Here is a 24,292-nt window from a genome sequence, read left to right as displayed (position 1 = left end):
TGGATCACCGCAATACCCCTACGAGCTCTTCCACGTCAGACTAAACACCTCATCTCCCCCCCGGGACAGCGCCACCTCCACGCTCCCATCCTCACTCTTCACACTCTCGGGAATGACCTCCCCCTTCCGCTCCAGCACAATCCGCTCCGTTGCCTCGGGCAACTTGTAGAACCGGCGTCCATAGACGCTGAGGAAATTCGCCAGCTTCTCCTGCGTAATATCCTCGTTGGCGATGACACCCCGCTCGACGCCCTCCTCCAGCGCCAGAAGCACATACTGCACAACGCAGGGCTGGGTAAAAACACCCGCAGGCGGTTTGGCCGTTCCCTCGGCGCCGCCTTGCTTGGCGATCCGCGGATGGGGGGCGCTGTCGCTTCCACTGGACGACGTCAGCAATGCTTTGAAATAAAGAGGGGGTGCGTAGGTGCATACAAGAAGAACTTGGGGTCGCCGCTGCAGACCGCGCGGAGCAGCGCATCGCGGTCCTTGGAGGTCTTGGGGAGGGGCTTGCAGAAGGCCAGCGGGTTCTCGCAGCTGTGGTGGGTGAGGTACAGATGGTGCGCGGTGATAGTCGCTACATCAGTCATTAGTCGCACGCATATAGACCGATACAGAAGCCAAAACATACCCGCAACAGAGGAGGAGCAGGAGCGGACAGCCTCCAGGGCAGCCTCGGTACTGCAGTGCTCGAGGATGATGCGCAGCTTGGGGAACCTCTCATTGAGCATCTTGAGGGTGGGGAGGAACTTTTCTTCAGCGTTCATGTCGGTGATGTCCGAGCCGGGCGAGCCGGGGACCTCGCCGTGCAGATTGAGGACCATGTCGTGCTTTTCCATCTCCGCGAAGACGGGAATGAATTCGTCATAGTCGCGCACGCCGGCTGCGGAGTTGGTGGTGACGCCTGCACACGTCAACAAGCAGCCTGGAAAGAAGAGGTGGTCGACCTACCCTGGGGATACACCTTGACACCGGTAATACCAGCCGCCGCAGCTTCTCTGATGGTCTCGGGGGTAACGGATTGGTAAGGACCAGTCAGCAAAGACTATCTCACTGCAAGAGAGACGAGAGACGTATATTCAAATACAGCGACATGAGATAGTTCACGTTCGGCTCAATGGCCTGCAACTGCGCCTTGTACTCCAGCGCCTGGGCAACGCTGGTAACGGGAGGGACCAGGTTGGGCTGTCGGAGTTAGCAGTCGACCACCAGAGCCATGTCCTCCAGAAATAGGCAGGACGAACCATAACAAAAACGGTATCGACGCCTCCTTTGCGAATCTGCGGCACAACCAATTCCATCATCTTGCCTTGGCGAAGGTGAACGTGCATGTCGGCCGCCGCCGGCAGCTCCAGCCGGGTTGTCTCTTTAAGGATCATTGTGTGGAGAACGTCACAATGCAATTCTTCCAGCTGGATTCGTTACAGACGCTCGCTTGTCGCAGTGACTGCTCGCCGTCAAGCCTCCATGAGCCTCGAACACACTCGTCATGCAAATCTCCAATTAGCGAGGGTCCCGCACATTGTCACGTGACCTCTGCCCCTCGCTGCGGGGCCTCCACATTGGCTTATGACAGATTATACGGATTTTGAGATCCTGTGGAGAATTCCACAGCTTGAATTCTAGGGCAGATTCTTCTAGGTTATTTTCTCACTCACAAGTGCCTGAGAGCTTCTCAGCGCTCGGCCTGAACTGAAGGAGGAACTTCGGAAGAGAAGTGTCACGTGATTACTTACTAACCTTGACCGAACAAATTGATGCCTGAGGTTGCCGTTGTGGGTCCCTTTGTGATCCTCAGCTGCGATTCTTCGACTTCTCAACAGTCGCAGGGTCTCTCTTGTGCTCTTCATCTTGCAAGTGACAATCTGGGACTACCCTTGTTATTATATTCCCGATCATGAGACATAGTTTCGTGTTGACTATCACCAAGCTTGAGGTGAAGCAACTTTGACAAGGTATATATTCTCCACGATTAACCAGGACTTAGTTCAATAGCAAAGAATTACAATATCAGAAGCTTTCAGTTATAGATGTTCCGGCGACTCAATAATTTCCAATGTGCTATATTTGTCAATAAAGTCATTTTGTGCATGTCAACATCTACCTTCTCCTAGGATCCATTGGTACGGAACCAAGGTCCGGAGAAGTTCATCAACTCTCCTCAATTCGTCGCATGGAAGAACATTCGAAGAGTATGGGAAGACACATAATGTCACGAGATGACTTGTCATGGCTGCTTGCGTGCCAAAACATTGTCCCGACGTGTTCCCCGATACATCGTCAGGTTACAGACTGCGTGATCTTCTACTGACCCCATGGTGATGTGATTGATGTGATTGCCTGACGTCAGGAATGCGATTATTCTCTCTGTCGAACCATATCATACGCCCAGGAGCAACTTTTGATCTTCATTCTCATGTCACCAACTGATCGCTGGGGTCGTCGATCCCAGTACAACAGACCGCCGGACACCTCAAACCACCCTCTGTTCAGACTGCAACGAGCCGGAATGAAGATAGCAATCACTGGAGCCCGCGGAAGCGTAGGACGCGTCTCCGTAAAGGTGTGCGTAGACGCAGGCCACGCCATTGTCCAGGTGAACCGGACCGAGCAGCCCCCCACTGGCGACATCCCCAACACCGAGATGCGCACGGCGGACGTGGCCATGAACTACCGGCAAACCGTCGAGGCCTTCCGCGGCTGCGACGCAGTCATTCACCTGGCCGCCATCCCCAACCCGGTCAACAAGGACGACTACGTCGTGCACAACAACAACGTCGACTCGGCGTTCAACGGCCTCCGCGCCGCCGCAGAGGTTGGGATCAAGCGGTTCTGCTACGCCTCGTCGGTCAACGCCATCGGGCTCGCCTTTTCCAACCGACCGCTACACTTCGACTACTTCCCTCTAGACGAAGAGGCACCCCAGCATCCCACGGACTCGTACGCCCTGGCAAAACGCGAAGCGGAGATCCAGGCCCAAGCCTTCGCGGAGTGGTTCCCCGGGATGAAGATCGCGTGTCTGCGGATCCACGAGGTGTCGCCGCTGGAACGGGTACAAAAGGTGCACGAGAATGACTGGGAGAATGCAGGGGTGAAGCAGCTCTGGGGGTGGGTGAATCCCGTGGCGACCGCGCGGGCGTGCTTGCTGGCCGTAGAGAAATGCGACAATTGGGAGGGATGCGAGATTTTCAATATTGTTGCTCCCACGACTACGCAGGATATACCGTCGGAGGAGCTGGCGCGAAAGTACTTTCCCGATGCGGAGATTCGGGCTGATATGTCGGGCAGTCAGGGGTTCTGGACAACGGAGAAGGCGAAGCGACTGATGGGATGGGAGCAATATGAAACGGAATAGAACAGTCCATAGACCCAGCCATGACTGTGGATGATCTTTTTTGATTCATGATGGTCTTCGTGACGTAGATTGAAGCAGCCCAGTAGTGTCTTGAGGGATCGAACCTCCCACCCCCATAATGGATTAGTGGAAGTCATAGAGAATATGTCGGTTATCGGTAAAATAGTCCTTTGGAATTTGAACATCAAAATACCATCATCTCTTTCGAAACAAGCCAGCTGTCAAACAGTCGTAGTAACAACAACAGGGATACATCAACAGCCACGATGCGTCTTGGCTGATAAACTTATTGTCACACATCCCATTTCTAGACTAGCGAGAAAAAGACTCAACAACTACGGCTCGGTTGGCTCTAAACGCTGTCGTCGGTGGCGTCGTTAGCTGCCGGCAGTGAAGCTGCAGTGCCATCCCGACCGAGTTGCGGATCATCCCGATGCTGCTGGTTCGAGATGTCAGGCTATTCTCGGTACTTGGGTCAAAGAGGACATAGTCTGAGTGGGAAAGAAGAATGGAAGGCATAAAGTATCAACTGTCAAGGCCAATGGCAGGCAAGGGGCGCCCTACCCCGGATAAAAGCGTTTGATACTATGATACTATGACACAACATCTCGGCTAGTTGATGTTGTGACGCACCATCAACTTTTTTTTCCCTCAACATACTCGTGTTCATGTCGCATGAGGTGAATGTGCTCGGAGAGACAACCCTTTAATCGGTTAATTTCCGCAGTCAAGGGATAAAGAGGGAAAAACCCCGTTTTCGAAATAACCGACTGGATGATCACAGGAACTGGCTCCACCGGTGACGCACTTCGGCCTTGCTTTCTCCCTCTCCCCAAAGCCGATCATTTGTCCATTCGGTTCTCTCCAAGACTCCAGGTCCTATCCCCGGACTCCTCCATTCTCGGCTTTCCCATGGATTAGCCGATCGTTACTTCTTGCGGGGTGTTTTACTCGGCTGCCCTGCAATTCTGGCACCATCCCCGGACCACCGGGGGTGGAACCCGGCCTGGAGATGCCGTCGTCAAGGTCTGCAGGACTTGTATATAACCTGCCAGTGCACTCGGAGCCGATGTCACTTCCACGGCTTCACCAGGTCAGCGCAGACTCACTTCTGGCATGATGTATCGGATCTCTAACATATACGGTACGCCCGCTAGCTAGACAATGACGCTCAACTACTGACAGATGACAGTCCTGGCCGCCTTTGGCACTATCGGCGGTGCTCTGTTCGGGTTCGATGTCAGGTAAGCCTCAAGATGTGCTGTCCTATGCTCTGCATCGGCATTAGCTGATTCTCAATAGCTCCATGAGCGCGTGGATAGGCACACACCAGTACCTCGACTACTTTAACTCTCCCGACTCCAACTTGCAAGGAGGCGTATGTCAGGTCCGTCCGCTTCTCGGCCAAACTGACTGACTCGCGACATAGATCACTGCCTCCATGTCTGCTGGATCCTTCGCCGGTGCCATTGCAGCTGGTTTCATCTCCGATCACATTGGACGTCGCCAAGCCCTTCTCGTAGCCTCGATCATTTGGATCATCGGGGCTGTCATCCAATGTAGTGCACAGAATGTGGCGCATCTAGTCGCCGGTCGTGTCGTCAGTGGACTTTCAGGTATTCTCCCGCATGTCAGCAAATACGACTCGACATGAACTCACCAGACCATAGTGGGCATCACCTCGTCTCAGGTCTGCGTCTACCTCGCCGAACTGGCTCCCGCTCGTATCCGTGGCCGAATCGTCGGCATCCAGCAGTGGGCCATCGAATGGGGTATACTGATTATGTACCTGGTCTCCTACGGTTGCTCCGAAGGCGTACACTCCCCTGCTGCTTTTCGCATTGCCTGGGGTGTCCAAGCCATTCCGGGGCTTGTCCTGGCGGTTGCCCTGCTCTTCTTCCCCGAATCGCCCCGCTGGCTGGCCGGCAAGGAGCGCTGGGAAGAAAGTCTGGATACACTGGCCTTGCTACATGGAAATGGCGACCGCAACCATCCCGAGGTACAGGTCGAATGGGAGGAAGTCCAGGAAGCAGTGCGGATCGCACGGGAGGCTAAAGACGTTTCCTTCTTTGCGCTGTTTGGTCCGCGGGTTTGGAAACGGACGATGTGCGGAGTCAGCGTCCAGGTGTGGCAGCAGCTTCTCGGTGGCAACGTGGCCATGTACTATGTGGTCTATATCTTCCAGATGGCCAATATGGTAATTCCTCTTGCTCAACGGCGTTATTATAGGGGAGCAATTGGCTGACATGAATCTAGCCCGGTGACACCGTCCTCTACTCGTCGGCCATCCAGTATGTCATCTTCCTCGTCACCACCGGCGCCATTCTGCCATACATTGACCGTATCGGCCGCCGACTGCTTCTCCTCTCCGGCTCTATCATCTGCATGGCACTACATTATGCCATTGCCGGTATCATGGCCTCCTACGGCAACCCAGTCGATGAGATCGATGGCAACAAGAACCTACGCTGGCAGATCAAGGGCGCACCCGGAAAGGGCGTCATTGCCTGCTCCTATATCTTTGTTGGCGTGTATGGTCTGACCTGGGTGAGTTTCCTCTCTTTTTCTGAGACTGAATCATACTGACGAAGCAGGCCCCTGCCGCCTGGATCTATGCCTCCGAAGTCTTCCCGCTCAAATACCGAGCCAAGGGCGTCGGCCTCTCGGCGGCCGGCAACTGGATCTTCAACTTTGCGCTGGCCTATTTCGTTGCTCCCGCCTTCACCAACATCAAATGGAAGACGTACATCATCTTCGGCGTTTTCTGCACGGTCATGACCTTCCATGTGTTCTTCATGTACCCCGAGACAGCGCGGCGGTCCCTTGAAGAGATTGATATGATGTTTGATTCGAATGTCAAGGCATGGCAGTCGCACAAGGTTCATGATAAGTTTGGCGAGGAGATTGAGAAACATCGCCAGCAGAGTGTGATCGAGGCTGAGAAGCCTGCGGATACTCCTGTGCATGCTGAGGTGGTATAGCCTGTTCTGTTTATAGGCCACAATATAACCCTGGAGACTTGTCTTGCACTGGGGCCCTCGATTTTATGATACCAAGGCGAGCTATTGCTGCTCCTCCCGCACTGCATTGATCAGCATAGCTCTGGATAACGAGTAGTGGGGCTAGACTGGGCCCTTAAATAGTGTCAGATTCACCTCTATTGATTAGTAACGAAATATAGAATATTATACCCTACACCATTCGCACCGTCACCTTAATCCCACTTAACGAATGATAGTCGCTCCAGTGCCTAGCGCACACCGTCTTCGAGACAGGTTACACGATCTTTCTGCTGAAATTCATCAAAATCGATAAAGTTCCCAGGCTAAAGCATGAGGCTGATGCAAGTGACTTGGATGTGATGGCCAAACGCTTCTGCATATATGCTTACCGCTTCGTGGACTCCCTGGCTTTACTTGACGTCTGTTGGCGCATGATGTATCAACTATAGTAACAAGGAGGGGAATGCAGCTTTCACATTACGTCTTCGGGAAGTTTCAGGGTTCAGACATGTGCCTACTCCGTCAAGGCGCTTATATTGTCCTTGAATGGGGCGAGGGACACCAACTTTCATAAGTAGTGCAAGGATCCTCTAGCCACAGACTTGCAATAATAAGATTAAGGAGTCAGTCACAGTTGTACCGGAAGAGCTGACGGATGTCCTGCAGGACAGTAGTATGATACATCAACTGAATGCAGGCGTCACAAAGAATGGGAGCAGGATGCAGTCATGGATTCTGATTAGGGACTCTGGACTAGGATGTCGGTCCTTTGGATTTCTTTGTCTTGTATAGGTCAAAAAGTAGACAAGCGAGTCCGCATTATTTCTATAGAGATGCAAATGAAGTGATCAGAAAAGCGCCGTGGCGGAGATTTTGTTTCAGCTCCAGAAATTGCCCGATGTTAGCGCTGACGTTCGGCCCAATCCAGGGCAGCCGTTGATGGTCCACTGCTCCTTTGATCTAGAATTGGCTTTCAGATCCAGATCCTCAAAGGCCTCGAATCTATGGATTCAAGGAGTATATATGGAGGCTGCCAACCCGGGTGAATGATGAAGGATTCAACTCACCAGCTTCTGGCAAGCGTCCTCCCTTTTTTAATTCTCAGTCACTCCTTTGTACTAGCTTCAGTCATTCCTTTACTTCTCTTCAATCATCATGTTCCAGGTGAACTTTTCTCGTGTTTTGGTGGGCTTAATGGGATGCATGACCCTTGTTCAGCAAGGACACAGCGCATGCATCCCATCCTATCGTCCCCATGAGGATCAGAAGCACTCGGCTGATAGAGGCTGGCGGCATTCTCACACTTCCGTGAGCCAGGATAGTGAAAGCACCTACAGTGCTGGGGCTGCCTATAGCACAAGCGCTTATGCTTCAGCATTTACCGAGCCTGCCTCAATTAGCATTCCTACTGCAACACCCACTGCTTCTGCAACGGCCGCCTCTGGAACCAGCGCGTCGAAAGGAAACATCATGATCCCCTGGTACTTGTACCCAGCCGAGGGAGCCTGGTCACCTATGGAAGAATTGTACGTTCTTTCAATTCCTCACGTCACAGCCAAACTCTAACCTGTCTGTTCAATAGGATTAACTCCAATCCCGACGTCCAGTTCACCATAATCATCAATCCTGACAACGGTCCCGGCTCTACCCCGCTGGCGGACGAGAACTTCCTGGCCGCAGTCCCCAGACTCACAGCCTACAGCAACGCGTTGGTGATTGGATATGTCCGTACTGGCAAGGGAACCCGCGATATCGCGGAGGTGAAACAGGAAATCAACACCTATGCCGGATGGCCGTCTGCCAGCGGAAACTCCTCGTTTGCGGTGCACGGCATCTTCCTGGACGAGGCACCCTCGGAGTATGATGCCGCCGCAGTCACCTATTACAAGCAACTGGCCACGTTCATCCGAGGAAGCAAAGGACTGGGTCCGAATAACCATGTAAGACGGCTGCCGACAGCTCTGAGTCCGACATGCTAACCGCTAGATAGGTCGTCACGAATCCAGGAACTGTTCCGGATACCGCCTACCTCAGCATTCCCGATGCTACAGTCATCTTCGAGTCACCGTACAGCGAGTTTGTGCGCGCCCTTTCATCGGATCAGTTCCAGGGAATCAAGGGCCAGGACACCAGTCGCTTTGCATCCATGGTCTACGATGTTCCTGACACCGTGAATCTTTCGACCTTGCTCTCTCAGCTGCGTGCCATCTCCAGCCAGACCTACCTCAGCAATTTAAATACTTACCAGGCCTTTGATTCGATTTGGACCAAGGTGGTGTCTCTCCTGTCTGCTTAAAGTTATTGATCCGGATGCTCTTCATTGACATGCCCTGGCGGTTGTGATTGCCTTTACACCTGCCTGATTGTTGCCGCTTTCTTCTTTGAGACTTCGCTGGAATGGTTCGTACGATGTCATGAATGAAATGATTTTATCTTATGCTCCCCCGACATAAATGGAAATGGTTACGGACGTACTAGATTTCGTCGACACCAACGTCAGGCGTTCAATAGAATATGATTCAATAGCAGTACTGCAGCCAGACTCGTAGGATGTAGCAGCTAAGACAGGACAAAAACCTAGACACATATTTAGAAACAAATCTATCAGTCCGTTGTATCAGTCTATTCCTCCCCATGACCGTCTAATTCGTAGTGACCGTGAGCCGTCAATATCATTGCTTCGAACTGTTCTTGTAGATTGTTCGGATGTGATCAGCCAGCTGCCTGGCTTCGTGTCTCGCCCACGGCATAGCATGATGATAGTCCACCTCGTAGAGCGTCGCCGTTTTCGGATCATAACAGTTTTGCAACTGCTGCTTACCCAGCATCAGGAACGGATCTCTAAGCCCATGGACATGCAACGTCGGCAGGCTGATCCGGCTAGGAGATTCATCCGGCTTCGTCATATCTAACTCGGTAAGCACTGAAAAGCATCAAAAGCAAGGGAACCATACACTCAGCCGCATCCGACTCCATCGGGGCCCCTGCTCCGTTACACAGCACTCCGAAGAGCAGCTCGATATGCGTCTTCTTCGGAACTCCCAACGCAGCCCGCCGCTGCTGATCCAGCAATAACCCCCCTGCCACACGCGAACCCTGACTGAATCCCATCGCGCCCACCCACTCCCCACCCGGGCCCTCGTCCTCCATCAACCTCCACACGCGCTCGACCCCATCGTTGCCGGACGCGTCGTAGCCGCTCCCATCGGCCCGCTCCCCGCGCTCATCCTGCGTAAACCACGACTTGAATGGCGCGTAGTCCGCGAAGACGGGCAGAACGCCTGGTCCCGCGCTGCGCTCGAAAGGGCCCTCGAAGAAGACGAGCTGGAAGTCGTTCTTGAGGAGATGAGCGAGCTGTTCGCATTGGACCTGGTAGATGGCGGCTGTTGAGCCCCCGCCGTGGAAGCAGGCGATGCGGGGGAGTTTGTTAACTGTCATTTTATCCTCTCTTTTAGATAGTGGTGTACTTGCCGTAGCAGTGGGCAGTAAACTTTGATTGAGAGGGCAATTGAAGTCCCGTTGGGATAATTGAATCAAGGAGGGGGGGTAAGCACTAAGCAAGTCCACCGGCGTTCTAGGTGTATTTCGACCACGCACTGAGGCTTGACTTGTCCTGTGGCTTAGCCTCGGCGCAGGTTTGCATGCTTAGAACGATCGCCATTGGGTGTAGACGAATCATTGATTTGTGGCACAAATTGCAATGCTGGAGATTTGACGATATCCTTGGCGATATCCTTGGCGCGCTGGTGATACATTCTTCCAGCGTCTAAGCGAAGAATTCACGTAATCCTCAGTTTGGGTCGATTTTTGAGAAGTCAAGGATTATTATGTCAAATCCCGAATTGTAATCATAGAAGCCAAGCTAATCCCGTATGCTCTTAATATCGAGTGCGCCTGTAGATAAGCCATTCAAACCGGTTGTTCGCCAGCCGACAGAGACACGTAGACGACATAACGTGGACGACCAACCTCGAGCCATCCAATTATACAGTTGCATTAGGCAAAGGATCATGCTGTTTGTTCAAAAATAGCTGCACGGGACCCATTCATGCAATGTTCGGCAATAGTGGCTGACGACAGACCGCTCTTTTGACAACCCAGCAAGGGTCACCAGTTCGCCGTTGGAACGTGTCTCTCTTGCATCTGCGCCTTTTTGTGTAGTTATCACGAGGAGACGATGAAGACTAGGCAATGTTCTTGTCAATCCCAACATCTGGATCACGATGCCCTTCCTTCCGCTGCTGGTGCTGTTGGCTGGCATCACGTTGCTGATTTCCCGTCGTCGATACAGGGCAATCGCCGCCAGAGAAAGTCCTAGAGTAATTGTCGGAGGCCATACATATTCCGAGAGTGTCGGAGATGGACAGTCTTCGGTGCGCGAGGGAAAGATTGAATCCATTCGCAGTGCCTGTATCATCGGTGCTGGACCTGTCGGTTAGTTGCCTCTAGAAACCACGCAGTGCCGTGCCTGACATAACATAGGAGCCTTGACGGCGATTGTTCTCGCGTCGCAGAATACACATGTCCAATTCCATGTTGTTGATGACAATCCGCGTCTTATCATGGCGTGGAATTCGGATCGCTTGCCTGTCTGTGAACCTGGTCTGGAGGAGCTTGTCTTTGAGGACCACGCCGTAGCGTCTGAAAGACCAAAGAAGCAAGTTGATCAACAGGCTGAAATGCGTGAACCTGTCATGTGTCAACCGCGAATACGGAAACTGCGAAACATCACTTTCTCAACCAACATCCATGCTGGAATAGCGGCATCGGATATCATCTTTCTCTGCGTGGATACTCTGGACAACGTAAGCTTTTCCCGCCTTCAATCAGCACAGAGATTTATACTAATTTTCAGTCATCCGACGACGAGACCCCCGGCCTCGACCTGACAATCCTGAAAACTGCCATCCGGGCCATCGCCCAAGTCTCAACCGGACACAAGATCATCGTCCACCGGGGCACAGGGCCAAGCGGAATTGTCTCTCGAATCAAGAAAATGGTGCGTGGCCAATTCAATTCAATCGATAATATGAAGAGCTTACAACCGCACAGCTCAAAAAGACCGCCTCCCCATCCGCCTCTTTCGAAGTTCTTTCCAACCCCGAGTTTCTGGTCCCAGGGACGGCGATCCGCGACCTTCTCTATCCAGTCCGAATAATCATCGGCCACATCTTTTCCGAGGATATGTCGCCCGAGGCACTAACCGCGCTGAAAGGTCTGTATGCATGGGTTCCCGAGGACCGCATCGTCACCATGGACGCCTGGTCGTCAGAGTTAGGTAAGATCGCCGCGAGCGCAATGCTAGCGCAGCAGACAAGCAGCATCCAGTCCCTGCGCGCAATCTGCGAGCCCACAAATGCAAACATCACGCATATCGAGCAGACTGTAGGGGCACTGTCTGCGACTGGGCATGGGGTCGGTGGATCCAGCTTGCTCAGGGACGTCGGGTGCTTGGTTTATTTGGCACTGGAGCTGGGGTTACCGGAGGTGGCAGAGTACTGGACGGCAGTGGTGAGGATGGAGGCATATCAGGTACAGCGCCTTGCACGACGCATCAGCGATGGTCTACCCCGGGCAGAGGAGAGGAGGGATGTCGCCATCCTTGGATTCGCGAGCAAGTGGAACACGATCGATATCGGGAATATGAGCGCGACGCGACTGGTGCGGGAACTGACATGTTCTGGCGTCAAGGTGAACATCTGCGATCAGCATGTGCCAAAGGAGCAGATTGAGAGAGCCCTAGGCCTCATGAGTGGGCATTTGGATGCCGTCACGGTCGTGGAGGACCTGCACGCGGCCTGCTCCGGCTGTGGTGCAGTCGTCCTGCACACCGCTTGGGACGAGTTTAAAGAGGGTCGGCTAGACTGGGAGAAGATTGCGGGGGAGATGGAGTCTCCAAAAGTGATTTATGACCATCATGGCATGCTTGATTCGCAGAGGATGGAGAAGCTGGGGTTCAAACTGCTCCGACCCGGAGTCAATTGTGGTAACAGACTCTAAACACGATGTACGACTATGGACACGCATGTATCAAATCGACTAGCTACACTATATCCCAACAAGGCCTTCTTAAGCGCTAAGCTTAGCAACAAGGCGATCACCGAGACCCTTGATACTCTCCTCAAAAGTCGAAGTGTCGCGAGCAGTCCAGGCAGCACTAGCACCGGGGACAGCATCCTTCCCCATAAAGCCAATGTAGAGCACATCGTCCTCGCCATGCCCATTGTCACCGGTGATACCATCATTGGGAAAGCACAGTTTGGCCAGCGAGATGGAAGCCTCCCCAGTAGCGACACCACCGTTGGTGTCACCCCAGACACCGTAGAACTAAACAGTCAGTTTCATTCGTCTCATGTCAACAAGCTGATAGCAAACGTACCAGCTGATTATTGCACACCACAGCCATCACGCTCAGCGGCTCCATTCCATATTGCTGAGGATCAAAGGTCGGCGAGCTGCCCGAGTTACCAAACACCACGTACGGGTGGATGTTGGCGTCCAGATCCGAGATGCCGTATTGCTGCACAGTATCCATGAACGCCGTCATGCTCTGGCCGGAGGGATCATTCGCACAGTCGCCGGCACTGTTGTTCGCTCCATCGCAGTCGATGTCCATGTTATCATACTGGCCGCCGTTGGCGGAGCTGTGAAGGAAGATCGCCCCCTTGATGTCGCCGCAGTAGGCGAAGGTGCCGGGGCCGCTGATGCCATCGGAAAAACCGTCTTGCAGCTTGTTCTGGCATGTTCCGGTCTTAGAATGTTAGCAGACTGCAATAGAGAAGGAGAGAAGATGTTACCTTGTGTTTGTTGTAAATTTGTTGTAGGTTGGCTGGGACACTATAGGCCGAGGCCAGGCCTGCGCCAGCCAAAACGGCAGCAGTTGCAAGATATCGCATCTTTGAAGATTGCTGTTCTCAAGAGAAGATAATGCAGTTGATTGTTATTGAAATCGAGATGGACCCTGCCGGGAGAGGCGAAGCTTTATGTTGCTTCTGGACCTAGTATCCGGCGTTTCAGCGCATAAGCTAAATCACCCTGAAACTGTACCACCGGCAAACTCACCGGCAAAGTAACCCGATGAAACATTCTGCAATACTACCCTCCGCCAACCCATGATCACACCCGCAGACCAAAAGGAATTGCCTAACTGGGGAAATGGGGCAAAAAGCTGGACCTTCTGTCTGTGATCGACCCGTTGTGGCCGATCACCCCTATTGCAGGGTCGCATTGGCTAGTGCATGAAGCTGAGATGGAGGACAGTTTAGGATAGGATCTTCACAAAATACCCCATAGTGTTGGCAAGTCGACTAGGAGATTGGCTTCTGCCTCATGAAGAACCTGGTCCTTGAACAGATTAGAGTCACATACAGCTGGCTTCCATTAGTTACATGGTCACCATCGATCCCTGAAGGCTTCATTAATCTTTTATTTATTAGAACGAATTAGGCTGACTATTGTGGTAAAATATATGCAGAAAAGAATGGATTGGACGTCACAATGACATAAACCTCTATACTACATCTGAAAGCTAATCTTCATAGGATGAGTGGAATTTCTCTATTTTCACATCACGCCGATGTCCAACTTCAATCATTCATCTTCCCTTCCTCTTCCCTTTTCAGCTTGTTCTCTTTAGGCTTGCCAACGTTCTTCCAGCCCATTCCCCATGCAAAGAAGAACTGCAGCACACTCAGCGCAGCAACCAGGTAGAAAATATGCCCAATGCTCTTTGAATAAGCGAGCAGAACTCCGGGGAGGCTCTCCTCAGACACAATGCTTCGGAAACCAGTCGCACCAGCTGCAATCACCGTCTCGGTGTCAACGTTAGGGGCGTACTGCGGAATGGTACTTCTCAAACCGTGAGAGAAGAGGACTTCTGCGACCGCCAGGAAGATGGCAGCGCCAATGGTCTGGCTGAAGGTTAGGATGGCCATGGCAGTTGACATCTCATCAGGCAGGACGGAGTTCTGAACGGCTATCATGGGCTGTGGCGTCATCAGATACACGTCAACATTATGATCAGCAGAATTATTGGACCTACGGTCTGCATTCCTGCTCCTCGACCAAATCCTGTCAGAGCTTGATAGCCAGCCCATTCGCGTGTAGGAGTGGTGGGTGATAAGGTCGACAGAAGACCACACCCGACAGCGTTGAGTATTCCGGCGAGAACCGCAAATGGTAGATAGTAGCCTATTCTTCCAACTATGTCAAGAGAATATTAGCAGAATGACGACAAACAATAAATGGCCGACTTACTGAGAGCCCCCGAGACCACAGCCATGACAATCTGGCACAGCACACTCGGCAACAAATCAACACCGCTAACCAGCGCCGTCTTGTCTCTCACTGCCTGAAAGTATATCGGCAGATAGTACGACACAGTGATTGTCATTCCGAACAAAGCCATGATAGCCACACAGCTGCAGGAGAAAATCCGGTTGCGAACCATGTGTAATGGAATCATGGCATCCTTCCCCATATGGTGCTCCCATCCCAAAAAGATGATGAACATTGCGCCTGCACCGCAGAACAGGCCGATGACTGTGGCGCTGTCCCATGCATATTGACTACCTCCGTACTGAAGGGCCAGCAGGAGTTGGATTGCAGCGGGAGCAAATAGCACAAACCCCAGGATATCGAACGTCTTGAAAAAGGTCGGCAGAACTTCAATCGCTCGACCCTTTTCTCGTTGCTCGGGAATGCGGGTGAAGACCAAGAGGGCAGCAACTAGAGCTCCAATGGGTAAATTGATGTAGAAGCCTGTTGATATGAAGCATTAGACCCAGTTGTATCAAGCATGGACCCGGTCATCTTACACCAGCGCCATGTCGTATACGTGGTCAACGCACCACCGACCAGAGGGCCTAAAATCAGTCCAATCTGTGACACTGCGAAAATTGATTCAGTTTGTGTTTCCTGTGTTATGACAAGGCTGTACATACGTCCCATCATGATGCCAACAATAACTTCTCAAAATGTCAGCTTCCATTGACCAACTTCTCCTGAAAGAACTCATACATGGCCTTCTATGCATCGGGACAGCCCCAGCAACAATCGTCAGAGCGCCGTTGGACATTCCCGAAGATCCCATTCCGGCAATAGCCCGGCCGACAATGAGCATTTTCGACGAGGTAGCGACGCCGCATATCAAGGAGCCTAGCTCGAAGACTGCGAAGAAGCCCAGAAATACCCACTTCACGGAAATCAGTCGTCCATTACGAAGCGAGTAGGAGGTGAACTACCTTGGAGGTGAAATAGGTGTAAAACTTCCCTGTAAGAGGTTGAAGGGCCGAGCTGTCAGAGCAGTTTGGATCAGAGATCTGGAGTTTCATTCGTCAACATAAGATATTTGACCTACCTCGCCAACGTGTAAGCACTGCCGTACCAGGCTATGTCCTCGAGAGAGTGGAATTGATTCGTAATCTGCGGTACGGCCTATTAATTCGAGATTAGAGAAATGTTCAGCAATTTCAAACTGGAACGACAGACTGTAGACAGGATTGACATGTCCAGTAACATCAGGAATATGACCAGAGTAATCCCCGAGGTTACCATGAGCAGGGGAACGCCTTTAATCCACTTTTCCGGATGTTCTTCAGTAGCGTTGGCGATAGCATTGGCCAGTTTTTCTCCAGCGTCTGCTGAAAGAATCTCGGGCTCTTGTTTAGCGCCCGATAGCTCTGACGCCATAGATGGGGTATTATGAGTGTTCTGTGCGACAGGCGGCTCCTTTTTTCTGTCGGCAGACCGGTCTTCCCCTTCCAGTTCTGTGCGCATCTTTAGAAAGAATCCTGGTGATAGTTTTTGATGACTTGAGAATAGGCATGAAGCAGCTCCCTCTGCCTGGGGAGAAAGGTTCATTGTTATACCACAGTATCGGACGGAGTTGGGCCAATCCCGACTCCGACCCCGTTCAGGGGTGAATCCGCTGAGACGGGATTTGCGACAATCAACATAGGTCAGAGACCAAATCGATAAGAAATTATTCATTCAAGCAATCCAGATTTGACTCGTAATACAATCAAACGTTAAGCTAAACCATCACACTCCGTTCTGACTCCCCAGCATCAGTGATTCCATCAACCATACATCCGGCCAATTGAGGTATGCCTCGAGAAAGCCCTCATCAATACTAGAAGGAGCTGACGATTGTCCTCCTGCATTCACAGCTGGTACCACAGCGTTCGGGAGTTTAGACGCCCAACTAGCCTGTAATTTAGGAAGGATCCTGGCCGACTTGCTCCACAAATCCCCATCCGTTCCTTGGTTCTGAATGCCTGCCGCTTCGGCCACTGAATCCAGTCGGTCAATTACCTGCTGCGAGATGGACTGGAGGTCAGCTGTGCGGGTAACAGCTTCTCGATCCCAGCCCGGGTAGTCGAATGTAGAAAGATAGAACAAGGTACTCAAGCAGTGTGAGACCTGGAAGATGATCGTTACCGGCAGGGAGACATATTCTTCAGGACTGATGGTGAGAAGGAGATCGAACCAATTCTTGGTTGCTGCTAGACATGCATATAGATGGCTGATACGAGTGACGTCCACGTCTTCGACTTGTATGGCTGATCTCGACATCGCAGTCTCGTATACGGCCATTTCGGCCTGGTATAAATGGAAAAGCACAACCTCTGCATCACATGTCAGTGTTGGATGTCTGTGCGATATTCATCATTCTCTACTCACTGTTGTCCGCTAGTTCAGGTGGAATCCGACTTGTGATACTTTGCAGCTGTTGTTGCATCGTTCGAATGAAAAAGGATGTCGGCAACCGGGGGCTGTCTGAACCCTCCGCGGTGGTTCCGCTTTCGTCCCAAGACCGTCTGATCACCTTGTCGACGACAAGTTGGATCCGAACGAGCTGTACAAGGACTGCGTCGTTGGGGGTCTCCTTTCTCTCAGTCAAGACCTCCAGACATTCTTTCATGTGTGCTGTCCAACGCATTGGATCCGGCTTGCACAAGAATTGCGATATACTGCCGCGCATGGGTGACGGATTCAGTACTTAGCAGGAAATTCCAGGATCAGGTTTACATACGATGAACTTAGGAGGAAGCAACTGAGTACGGCTCGTCGCTCATTCATGCTCCGCGTTTTGGAAGCAGGAAATATGAGGTGGGAGATAGGACCGTTCCAATCGCAATCGGCAGGATGTGATTCATCAGGCGGAGACTTGTGAAGGCCCAAGTCGAAGATCACAGATATTGCCAGTTGGATATATGTACAAAGAGAATATTTTTGCGGTTGGCAGCGAAGAGTAATCCTTGAGTAGTCAGTGGCGGGAAATCACGTCGATCGGGATTCAAATACCAGCCTAGATAGACCAATAGGCCTTGTAGAATATCCAGATTCTTTCGACAGTCCACGAGTAGCGCCTGGGCTGCCTTTTCTCTGATGCCGACACTGAGAGCAGTCTGGCGCGCAGTATGCTTGCACTGCACTGCACAGATGCAATACCATAAAAATGGAGACTCCGTCTTCAGTTCTGCGGCACTAACGCTGGCTGGAATATGAACAAATGGTAGATACTCCAGAGGACCATTGCGAAATGAATTCAGAGCTTCCTCTGCCAGAGAGCCGGTTGTATCTGGGGAATAATCCTCTGCTCGCCCTGCCGAAGTAGTAACAGACCTACCAGGAGAGTCACTGGTACCGCCCTCTGGAGTGAGGAGAGGGGGCATGGCATCTGGACGTCCTGAAGAAACTCGATCCTGGTCGAGTATTGCCGGGCTAGGGCATTCAGACATCATTTTCGAGCGATTATCTTTGAGGAGGGAGAGTATGCCATCCAGTTTCTGCTCCAGCTGCACGGTCTTTGATACTATGGATGTGTTTCGTCTAGTCCTCCGGACTCTGGCTGATGGGCGACATTCTTTATTCAATCGATGACATCTAGAATGACTCTTTACTTTACGCTCACCAAGCCAGATTCAACAACTTACCTTGCGCAAATACCCCCTGCCTCTGGAACGATACATTTGCATTTGGCTCGAGCACAGTTAACACAAGCTCGGCCATACGGTGCCGGAACATAGCTTGTTGCGTCATCCATGAGAAGATATGAAGCCTGATACGGGCTTTTGAAACTCCAGTTAGCCTGAAGTCCGGTCAGACCTGATGCAAAATCGGAACTCAATGGCTTGAATGATAAGTAGTGAATCATACGTGAGACTGAACACGAGGTTTGCAAGTGAAATATAGCCGTCGGTCGGAATTGGGCCGGATTTCGACAATCCCGATGTAAGCACTAAGGTAATATACAACTCATTGATTGGCTGACAACACATGGCCTCCTTGGGAATAGCTAATCAATTATTCACAGGGCGTAGTAGAGAATAGCACCCTGCCCCGCAGATTCGGTGAAAGCAGGGCAGGTCGTCCTACTAGGGGCAGATTTATGGAGCGCATGGTTTTTCTATCAGGTCAACCTAACAGCAGGCTACAAGGTTACTTTACTCCGTAGTCCCTGCATATACCTTCTTCATACTATTATCCGGTTAAGTATACCATGATACGGTTAGCGGGGTGCCAAAACCTCACTGCTTTGCTAGTTCTCCTGCTCCCTTGCACGCCTACTCCATTTAAGCAGGGCACATCCCCATAGTCATGGCGCACTTTCTCTCTTCCTTATCTAACGCACTGCCACTTGGAAAGATGGCACATTATCTAATAGTTGCTCTATAGCTACAGAGTCACAGCTGGGTCATTTGATGGGCTGAGACACCATTACGATTGCCTGTTAGACTCTTAAGCTACTCACTTCGCCCCAAAGACTGTTATCTTGCTTATGGCAGAATTTGGACGGCTTGGACTCTTGCGCCCTGATAGACTTGACTGCATCAGACCAGGTGGTCAACAACCTTGTACGGGATTCCGCTGTCGATTGCCTCGGTTCTTTTGACAGACATGCCAGGACGGTGGCAACAATCACCTTTCTCAGAGTACGCATTTATTCCATGGGTATACTGGTCTGAAGAGGAAAAAACGGCAAACTATCTTCAAAGTAGAACATGGCTGTGTATGCTTATTTGTTACGTTTTTTGCCCTTTTTACCAGCTCAACTTCCAGCCATGGCCAGCGCTCTGCCAATCAGCCAGCAGGCCAACCAAAGGACATGAGAACGGACACGGAAGATACAGCCATGTACTACTTGAAAGAAGGTTACTTCACAAATATCACCTCCCAATCGCTTCCTCAGACCGAAAGTATAACTTCGTATTTGGCCAATGAGGGCGTCCCTCTGTGTGGGCTCTCCAGCCTCGTTGGGGTAGCGATTCAGCCTTGTAATTCGCGTGAGGCCAATGCGAATAGACACGAGGGATAAGATAGAGAGAATTTCCAGCGGGGATTATATGATAGTTGTCTCGTGCCAGGCTCAAACTGGGTTCCCCCTACTCGTCATTTATCAACAACTGACGATGGCGGACGTGGCGGGCCTGGTAATCAGCGTCGCCACAGCATGGAAAACATGCGTGCAGATATTTGAAATTGTCGACACGAGCAGGAAATACGGCTGGGACTACGAGGTCCTCCGCATCAAGCTCGAGGTCGAACGCGTCCGGCTTCTGGCGTGGGGAGAGGCAGTGGGCCTCGCGGGGCTCAACAACAGCCAGATAATTCCTGATCCCCGCTTACGATCCACAGAGATCCAGACTATGGTGATGCGAGTCTTGGGTTGTATACAGAATATCTTTGAGAACTCGGAGGCCCTGCAAAACAAGTACGGTCTGCGTCCGAGTGAGTCGCACAAAGACAAGCAAGTCGATCTCCTGCGGTCCGTTTTCAAGCGCGAGTATAACACTCTGCTACGATCGGCTAAGGAGCGACAGCGCTCGACGACCTTGGCTCGCAAGACCTTGTGGGCAGTCCATGACAAGAGGAAGTTCCAGTCCATGGTGGCTGAGATCAAGGGGTTCAATGAGAACCTCGAAACCCTCTTCCCGGACGTCAAGATCAAAGCGGCGGAGGCGATGCGACAGGATATCGGGCGCAGTGACCAGATCCAGGACTTGCGTCTTCTGCAAGAAGCAACTGCCGGGGAGTACGAGGATATCTCTGAGAGTGCCAGTGTTCGTTTGGAGACGCTTGGTGCTACCGTGACAGACATATCGGATATAGTATCACTCGATGATGACACTGTTATTTGGGGTGAGAGCGACGAAGAGGATGACAGTGGCTGGGCTGTTGGACAAGGCGATGGTGAAGAAGTCCGAGAGATTCCCAGGCCAAGGGAGAAAGAAATAGTCCAGCTGTCCAAGAGACTACACGGGGCCGTGCTATTCGAGACAATGAAGAACCTGGGTGCACTCCGTGTCAGTCTACGAAAACCAGATGACGCCTTGGGGCGGGCATTTACGCATCTCAGTTGGGAAGGCTATCCTCCAGTGGAAACCTGGGATCCGGAAGACTCCTGCTGGGCATATAAGATGACGGTTCTTGGGACGCCGCATCCATCTTTCGGTAAGCAGACTTTTTTGTTCCAGGTACAACTGGACTATATGCTGAGCAAAGCGTGTAGAACTATATCACAAAAAGAAATTCATTCACATGCAGCATATGAGATCCAAATTCGCCATGTCCACGGAAGAAGATTACGTCTTCTTCGACATCGAAAGCGATCCCGAGTATCAGAGTGCTTATTACGGCACGGTCACTTGTGACGGCTTTGGTCTGGAATGCTGGGATTACGAGGTGCTCTTCGGTAAACAGCGAGATATGGACGTTCTTGTTATATACAACGACTTGCCAGCCCTCCCTGACGGCAGCAAGATCCTGCGTCGTCTGGATGAGTTGTATCAGGATACCAGCCAAGTCGGTTTAAGTAACTCCAACTCCTGGCACGACATGGCAGACCTTGAGGAATTCACGGGCGAGCTGGCACTTGCTGCGACAAAAGGCATTGTACCCACGTCATTTGTTGTTGCCGACCTGTGTAGCCTCCTGAACAATCAGAATGTCATCGCCGATTTCACCACCAAAGCAAGCGTGGCAGAAGAATGGAGGGCTCCCACAGACCGAAGTATTGGGCTTTGGAACTTTCTCCGACAGATGATCATCACCAATGAACTGGCACGCCGTCTGTCATGCGATGCAGAGGGACAAGTCCGCGGATTCACGACCAAGGTCCTGGCTTCCCTCATTATTGCGGATCGTTGGTTCCAGAATGTGCAGATTCGGCTAGTGGACACGAGCGTCGATACCTCGAGTATCCCAAAGACTGTCTCTTCTCTCCAAAAGTCCAAGGCCGAGGACTTCAAGAGACAAGGGAATGAGGCCACAAGGAAGAAACTGCATCAGCGGGCCGTCGAGCTGTACACCGAAGCTGTCAAGGCCGATCCCGGTAATGTCGTTTACCGTAACAACCGCTCCGGAGCCCTGTATGACTTGGGAAAGAACCGGGAAGCCTTAGACGATGCGCTCATCGCCATGAAGCTCGATCCGACATATGCAAAAGCGTGGGCTCGCCTAGGACTAGCGCATCTGCGGCTCGGACGGGGGAAAAGGGCAAAGGAGGCGTTACAACGTGCCATCGAGCTCGCAGGACGGAACGTCACGGACACAATGCGCCAAGGTCTCGAGGACGCCAATGCAAAGATTGAGGCCGACATGAACGCTGTCGAGCAAGAGAAGAACAAAGAACGGGCGCGCAGGCTCCATGTCGCTTTTCTGGATGAGGACTGGGACTTGACTGGTAGAACGGTTGCAATGGATTCGCGGGTTCATGCCCAGCAGACCGAAGGGCTCGTCCTGTTCGCTGAACGGATGCGGTGGCCGTATCTGGAGGAAGTTCGCAACTATGCGGAAACCGTCTACGGAAATCTTGTTGGCGGACAGACCATCCCGTCGCACCTGCATGACTGGATGTATGGGATGATGCTCCCCGGGAAATGGTTCGCGTTCAAGATCATGAGCGCCTTGATTATCTGCAGTCGATCCATCCGCCACACAATTGGACTGGCCCCGTACTACGACTGCGGAGTCTCGCTACCGCAGGCTTCCTACTGGCGAGTTCGGACCCCGCTGGGAAGCATTCTGGGATGCTTACCAGGAGTTAGATCGTTGAATGGGTGGCTTGGCCCGTGCCCACCAGTACGGTTCATTTCCTCTCTGGACGCCAGTAAGCCCCGGCATATCCGTGTTCACGCTCGACGCTTAGCGCCCTTTACGACCAACTCTGAATGGGATGACAGCGCGGTGTTGCTGCAGGGTGGCAATGTCGAATACGAAGCTCGATGCATGAAGCTCGGCGAGGAGATTGAGCCATATCTTGCCGCCATGACGGACAGGAATCAGTGGGTGTTACCAGAGGAACCAGTCCAACAGGCCAGCGTCTGTGAAATGAAAGCCATTGAGCTCCAAGCCTTGCCGTCACCGAAGAGTGTCCCAGCACTATCTCTCGGGGTGGAGATGAGAGAAGAGAGAATGGACCGTGAGACCGACTACCAAGCCCGCATTGTTTTCCAGATGGATGGCAGTGAACGAACGGTGGCTTACACTCTGTATACGAATCCCATTTTTGTCAGTCTGCCCGCCTGCCGATTTGGTCCCCGAGGGAATCATGAATTACACTTGCGAGAAGTATCCCAGTATCAGAACAATATCTGGACGGTCGAGCGACTGAAAGAGCAATCGGTAGATACGATCGACCCGGATAGCGTCATAATCATCAACGCCACGGGACGTGGATGCGAACTGATGGCTCGCGCCTGGTGTGCAGAACGAGGAAGAAATGCCATTGTTTGTAGAGCAGGGGGGCCCTGTTTTGCCTGTGCTGTTCGAGCCGCTAGTCGCTATAAACTGGGAATTGGCGTAGTCATTTGGGTGTCTTAGACGAATATGACCACTACCATTGCTCTGTAAAACGAATAGGCCTCTGAAGTACAGACATATATTTCGATCGAGGCATTGTACATAGTCCAATATGGAGTAGCTCTGGGTGCCGACGGGAAGACCGCAGGTATCTGCACAGATTAATATACACATGCATCAAAGGAAACAGCTTTGCAACTCCTTTTCCAGCCTAGGGGTTTCTGCTTCCGCCGCCATGATTGAGGTGTTGTGTGTCGTAAAGTTGAATATTCAACAAAAGCATCGAGCAGATGGAGTAGAAAGAACTCTAAACCACATGCTTTCAGTATTGTTATGAAGTCCTTGCTCTTTGATGAAAGAGACAAAATGGGATAGTCAATAATTAATCAGTCTTCTGCTTAAATGGTGACGTTACACCGCTGTATTTCCTAGCATTCAGTTGCGCCACTTTGTGGTGAACATACATTGGGCGATTGAGTAGTTGCAGCTTAACAAGTGTCACAAGACGCAGGAAGTCATCTTAGATGACGTCCCCATGCAGAGACGCTCTGCAATATAGAATAGCGGTCTGATCATCTGAGACCCTGATACTTGACAAGCAAATAAGAGGGACATCTTTGACAAAGAATAATGCACACTGCGCTAATGTTGTCTCATTTGATCTAGGCGTTACAGTAACCCAATCAGGCAGGTGACAGTCATGTAAGACTCGCATCTACGCACTCCGCTAAGGATGGGAAACAGATACAGTCGCCATACAATTTGCTGGTAGAATTCACAGTATCAACTCATCCAAAATTTACCTCCTGATCATATCTCACTGATCATATTGTTCCGTTCAAGGTCGAATGTTTCCCTCAGGGTAATTGGAATTCTTGTGAAATATCAATCTGTCAAATCATTGGGGAACGCATTCCGATAGTGTTGTGCTTTAACTAGGACGAGGTGCCGATATCACACTGTCCAGGCACGGAGCTAGGAAACGTCAACTCCAGCTAGTCAGGAACTGGATTCTGATACGCCAATTCAAAGATGTCTATCTACTCCAAACACGAACAGATAACCACGTGACTGACGCGCTGAACGTGTCAATTGAGAATACAACTGATAGTGAGCGGAATTAATCCTATAT

At 51.6% G+C, this 24,292-nt stretch overlaps 10 protein-coding genes across 10 annotated transcripts; 5 read left to right on the top strand and 5 right to left on the bottom strand.

Annotated features, from left to right (window-relative positions):
- Window positions 1-18: 18 nt before the first annotated feature.
- Window positions 19-1,376, bottom strand: Aud_008758 (dihydroorotase; the record flags this gene model as incomplete). Its single annotated transcript, XM_043293623.1, has 6 exons — window positions 19-379; window positions 433-574; window positions 629-901; window positions 949-1,042; window positions 1,105-1,182; window positions 1,242-1,376. The coding sequence occupies 6 exons, from the start codon at window positions 1,374-1,376 to the stop codon at window positions 19-21; spliced, it is 1,083 nt and encodes a 360-aa protein (XP_043149558.1).
- Window positions 1,377-2,413: 1,037 nt separating this feature from the next.
- Window positions 2,414-3,352, top strand: Aud_008757 (NAD-dependent epimerase/dehydratase family protein; the record flags this gene model as incomplete). The annotated part of the gene is made up of 1 exon (XM_043293622.1): window positions 2,414-3,352. One exon carries the CDS (start codon window positions 2,414-2,416, stop codon window positions 3,350-3,352), a length of 939 nt encoding a protein of 312 aa, XP_043149557.1.
- A 1,237-nt stretch (window positions 3,353-4,589) lies between these two features.
- Window positions 4,590-6,333, top strand: Aud_008756 (putative MFS glucose transporter; the record flags this gene model as incomplete). Its single annotated transcript, XM_043293621.1, has 6 exons — window positions 4,590-4,596; window positions 4,675-4,730; window positions 4,782-4,968; window positions 5,023-5,549; window positions 5,609-5,899; window positions 5,947-6,333. 6 exons carry the CDS (start codon window positions 4,590-4,592, stop codon window positions 6,331-6,333), a joined length of 1,455 nt encoding a protein of 484 aa, XP_043149556.1.
- Window positions 6,334-7,509: 1,176 nt separating this feature from the next.
- On the top strand, window positions 7,510-8,650 carry Aud_008755 (spherulation-specific family 4 protein; the record flags this gene model as incomplete). Its single annotated transcript, XM_043293620.1, has 3 exons — window positions 7,510-7,880; window positions 7,937-8,294; window positions 8,345-8,650. The coding sequence occupies 3 exons, from the start codon at window positions 7,510-7,512 to the stop codon at window positions 8,648-8,650; spliced, it is 1,035 nt and encodes a 344-aa protein (XP_043149555.1).
- A 376-nt stretch (window positions 8,651-9,026) lies between these two features.
- Aud_008754 (uncharacterized protein) lies at window positions 9,027-9,792 on the bottom strand (the record flags this gene model as incomplete). The annotated part of the gene is made up of 2 exons (XM_043293619.1): window positions 9,027-9,262; window positions 9,309-9,792. 2 exons carry the CDS (start codon window positions 9,790-9,792, stop codon window positions 9,027-9,029), a joined length of 720 nt encoding a protein of 239 aa, XP_043149554.1.
- A 785-nt stretch (window positions 9,793-10,577) lies between these two features.
- ugd2 (putative UDP-glucose dehydrogenase Ugd1) lies at window positions 10,578-12,354 on the top strand (the record flags this gene model as incomplete). Its single annotated transcript, XM_043293618.1, has 4 exons — window positions 10,578-10,788; window positions 10,837-11,159; window positions 11,210-11,353; window positions 11,407-12,354. The coding sequence occupies 4 exons, from the start codon at window positions 10,578-10,580 to the stop codon at window positions 12,352-12,354; spliced, it is 1,626 nt and encodes a 541-aa protein (XP_043149553.1).
- Window positions 12,355-12,423: 69 nt separating this feature from the next.
- On the bottom strand, window positions 12,424-13,250 carry Aud_008752 (glycoside hydrolase family 75 protein; the record flags this gene model as incomplete). Its single annotated transcript, XM_043293617.1, has 3 exons — window positions 12,424-12,681; window positions 12,734-13,105; window positions 13,152-13,250. 3 exons carry the CDS (start codon window positions 13,248-13,250, stop codon window positions 12,424-12,426), a joined length of 729 nt encoding a protein of 242 aa, XP_043149552.1.
- Window positions 13,251-13,940: 690 nt separating this feature from the next.
- Aud_008751 (MDR family MFS transporter) lies at window positions 13,941-16,131 on the bottom strand (the record flags this gene model as incomplete). Its single annotated transcript, XM_043293616.1, has 9 exons — window positions 13,941-14,339; window positions 14,396-14,556; window positions 14,611-15,114; window positions 15,171-15,242; window positions 15,297-15,320; window positions 15,373-15,547; window positions 15,597-15,648; window positions 15,713-15,789; window positions 15,844-16,131. 9 exons carry the CDS (start codon window positions 16,129-16,131, stop codon window positions 13,941-13,943), a joined length of 1,752 nt encoding a protein of 583 aa, XP_043149551.1.
- Window positions 16,132-16,395: 264 nt separating this feature from the next.
- On the bottom strand, window positions 16,396-17,296 carry Aud_008750 (transcription factor domain-containing protein; the record flags this gene model as incomplete). The annotated part of the gene is made up of 2 exons (XM_043293615.1): window positions 16,396-16,982; window positions 17,038-17,296. 2 exons carry the CDS (start codon window positions 17,294-17,296, stop codon window positions 16,396-16,398), a joined length of 846 nt encoding a protein of 281 aa, XP_043149550.1.
- A 2,473-nt stretch (window positions 17,297-19,769) lies between these two features.
- Window positions 19,770-23,181, top strand: Aud_008749 (uncharacterized protein; the record flags this gene model as incomplete). Its single annotated transcript, XM_043293614.1, has 2 exons — window positions 19,770-20,811; window positions 20,870-23,181. 2 exons carry the CDS (start codon window positions 19,770-19,772, stop codon window positions 23,179-23,181), a joined length of 3,354 nt encoding a protein of 1,117 aa, XP_043149549.1.
- Window positions 23,182-24,292: the final 1,111 nt, after the last annotated feature.

Source organism: Aspergillus udagawae, assembly GCF_001078395.1.
Source record: "Aspergillus udagawae IFM 46973 DNA, scaffold_7, whole genome shotgun sequence".
In the NCBI taxonomy this organism is placed as follows: Eukaryota; Fungi; Ascomycota; class Eurotiomycetes; order Eurotiales; family Aspergillaceae; genus Aspergillus; species Aspergillus udagawae.
The sequence above is the reverse complement of the archived record's forward strand: the minus strand, read 5'-3'. Positions and strand labels throughout refer to the sequence as shown.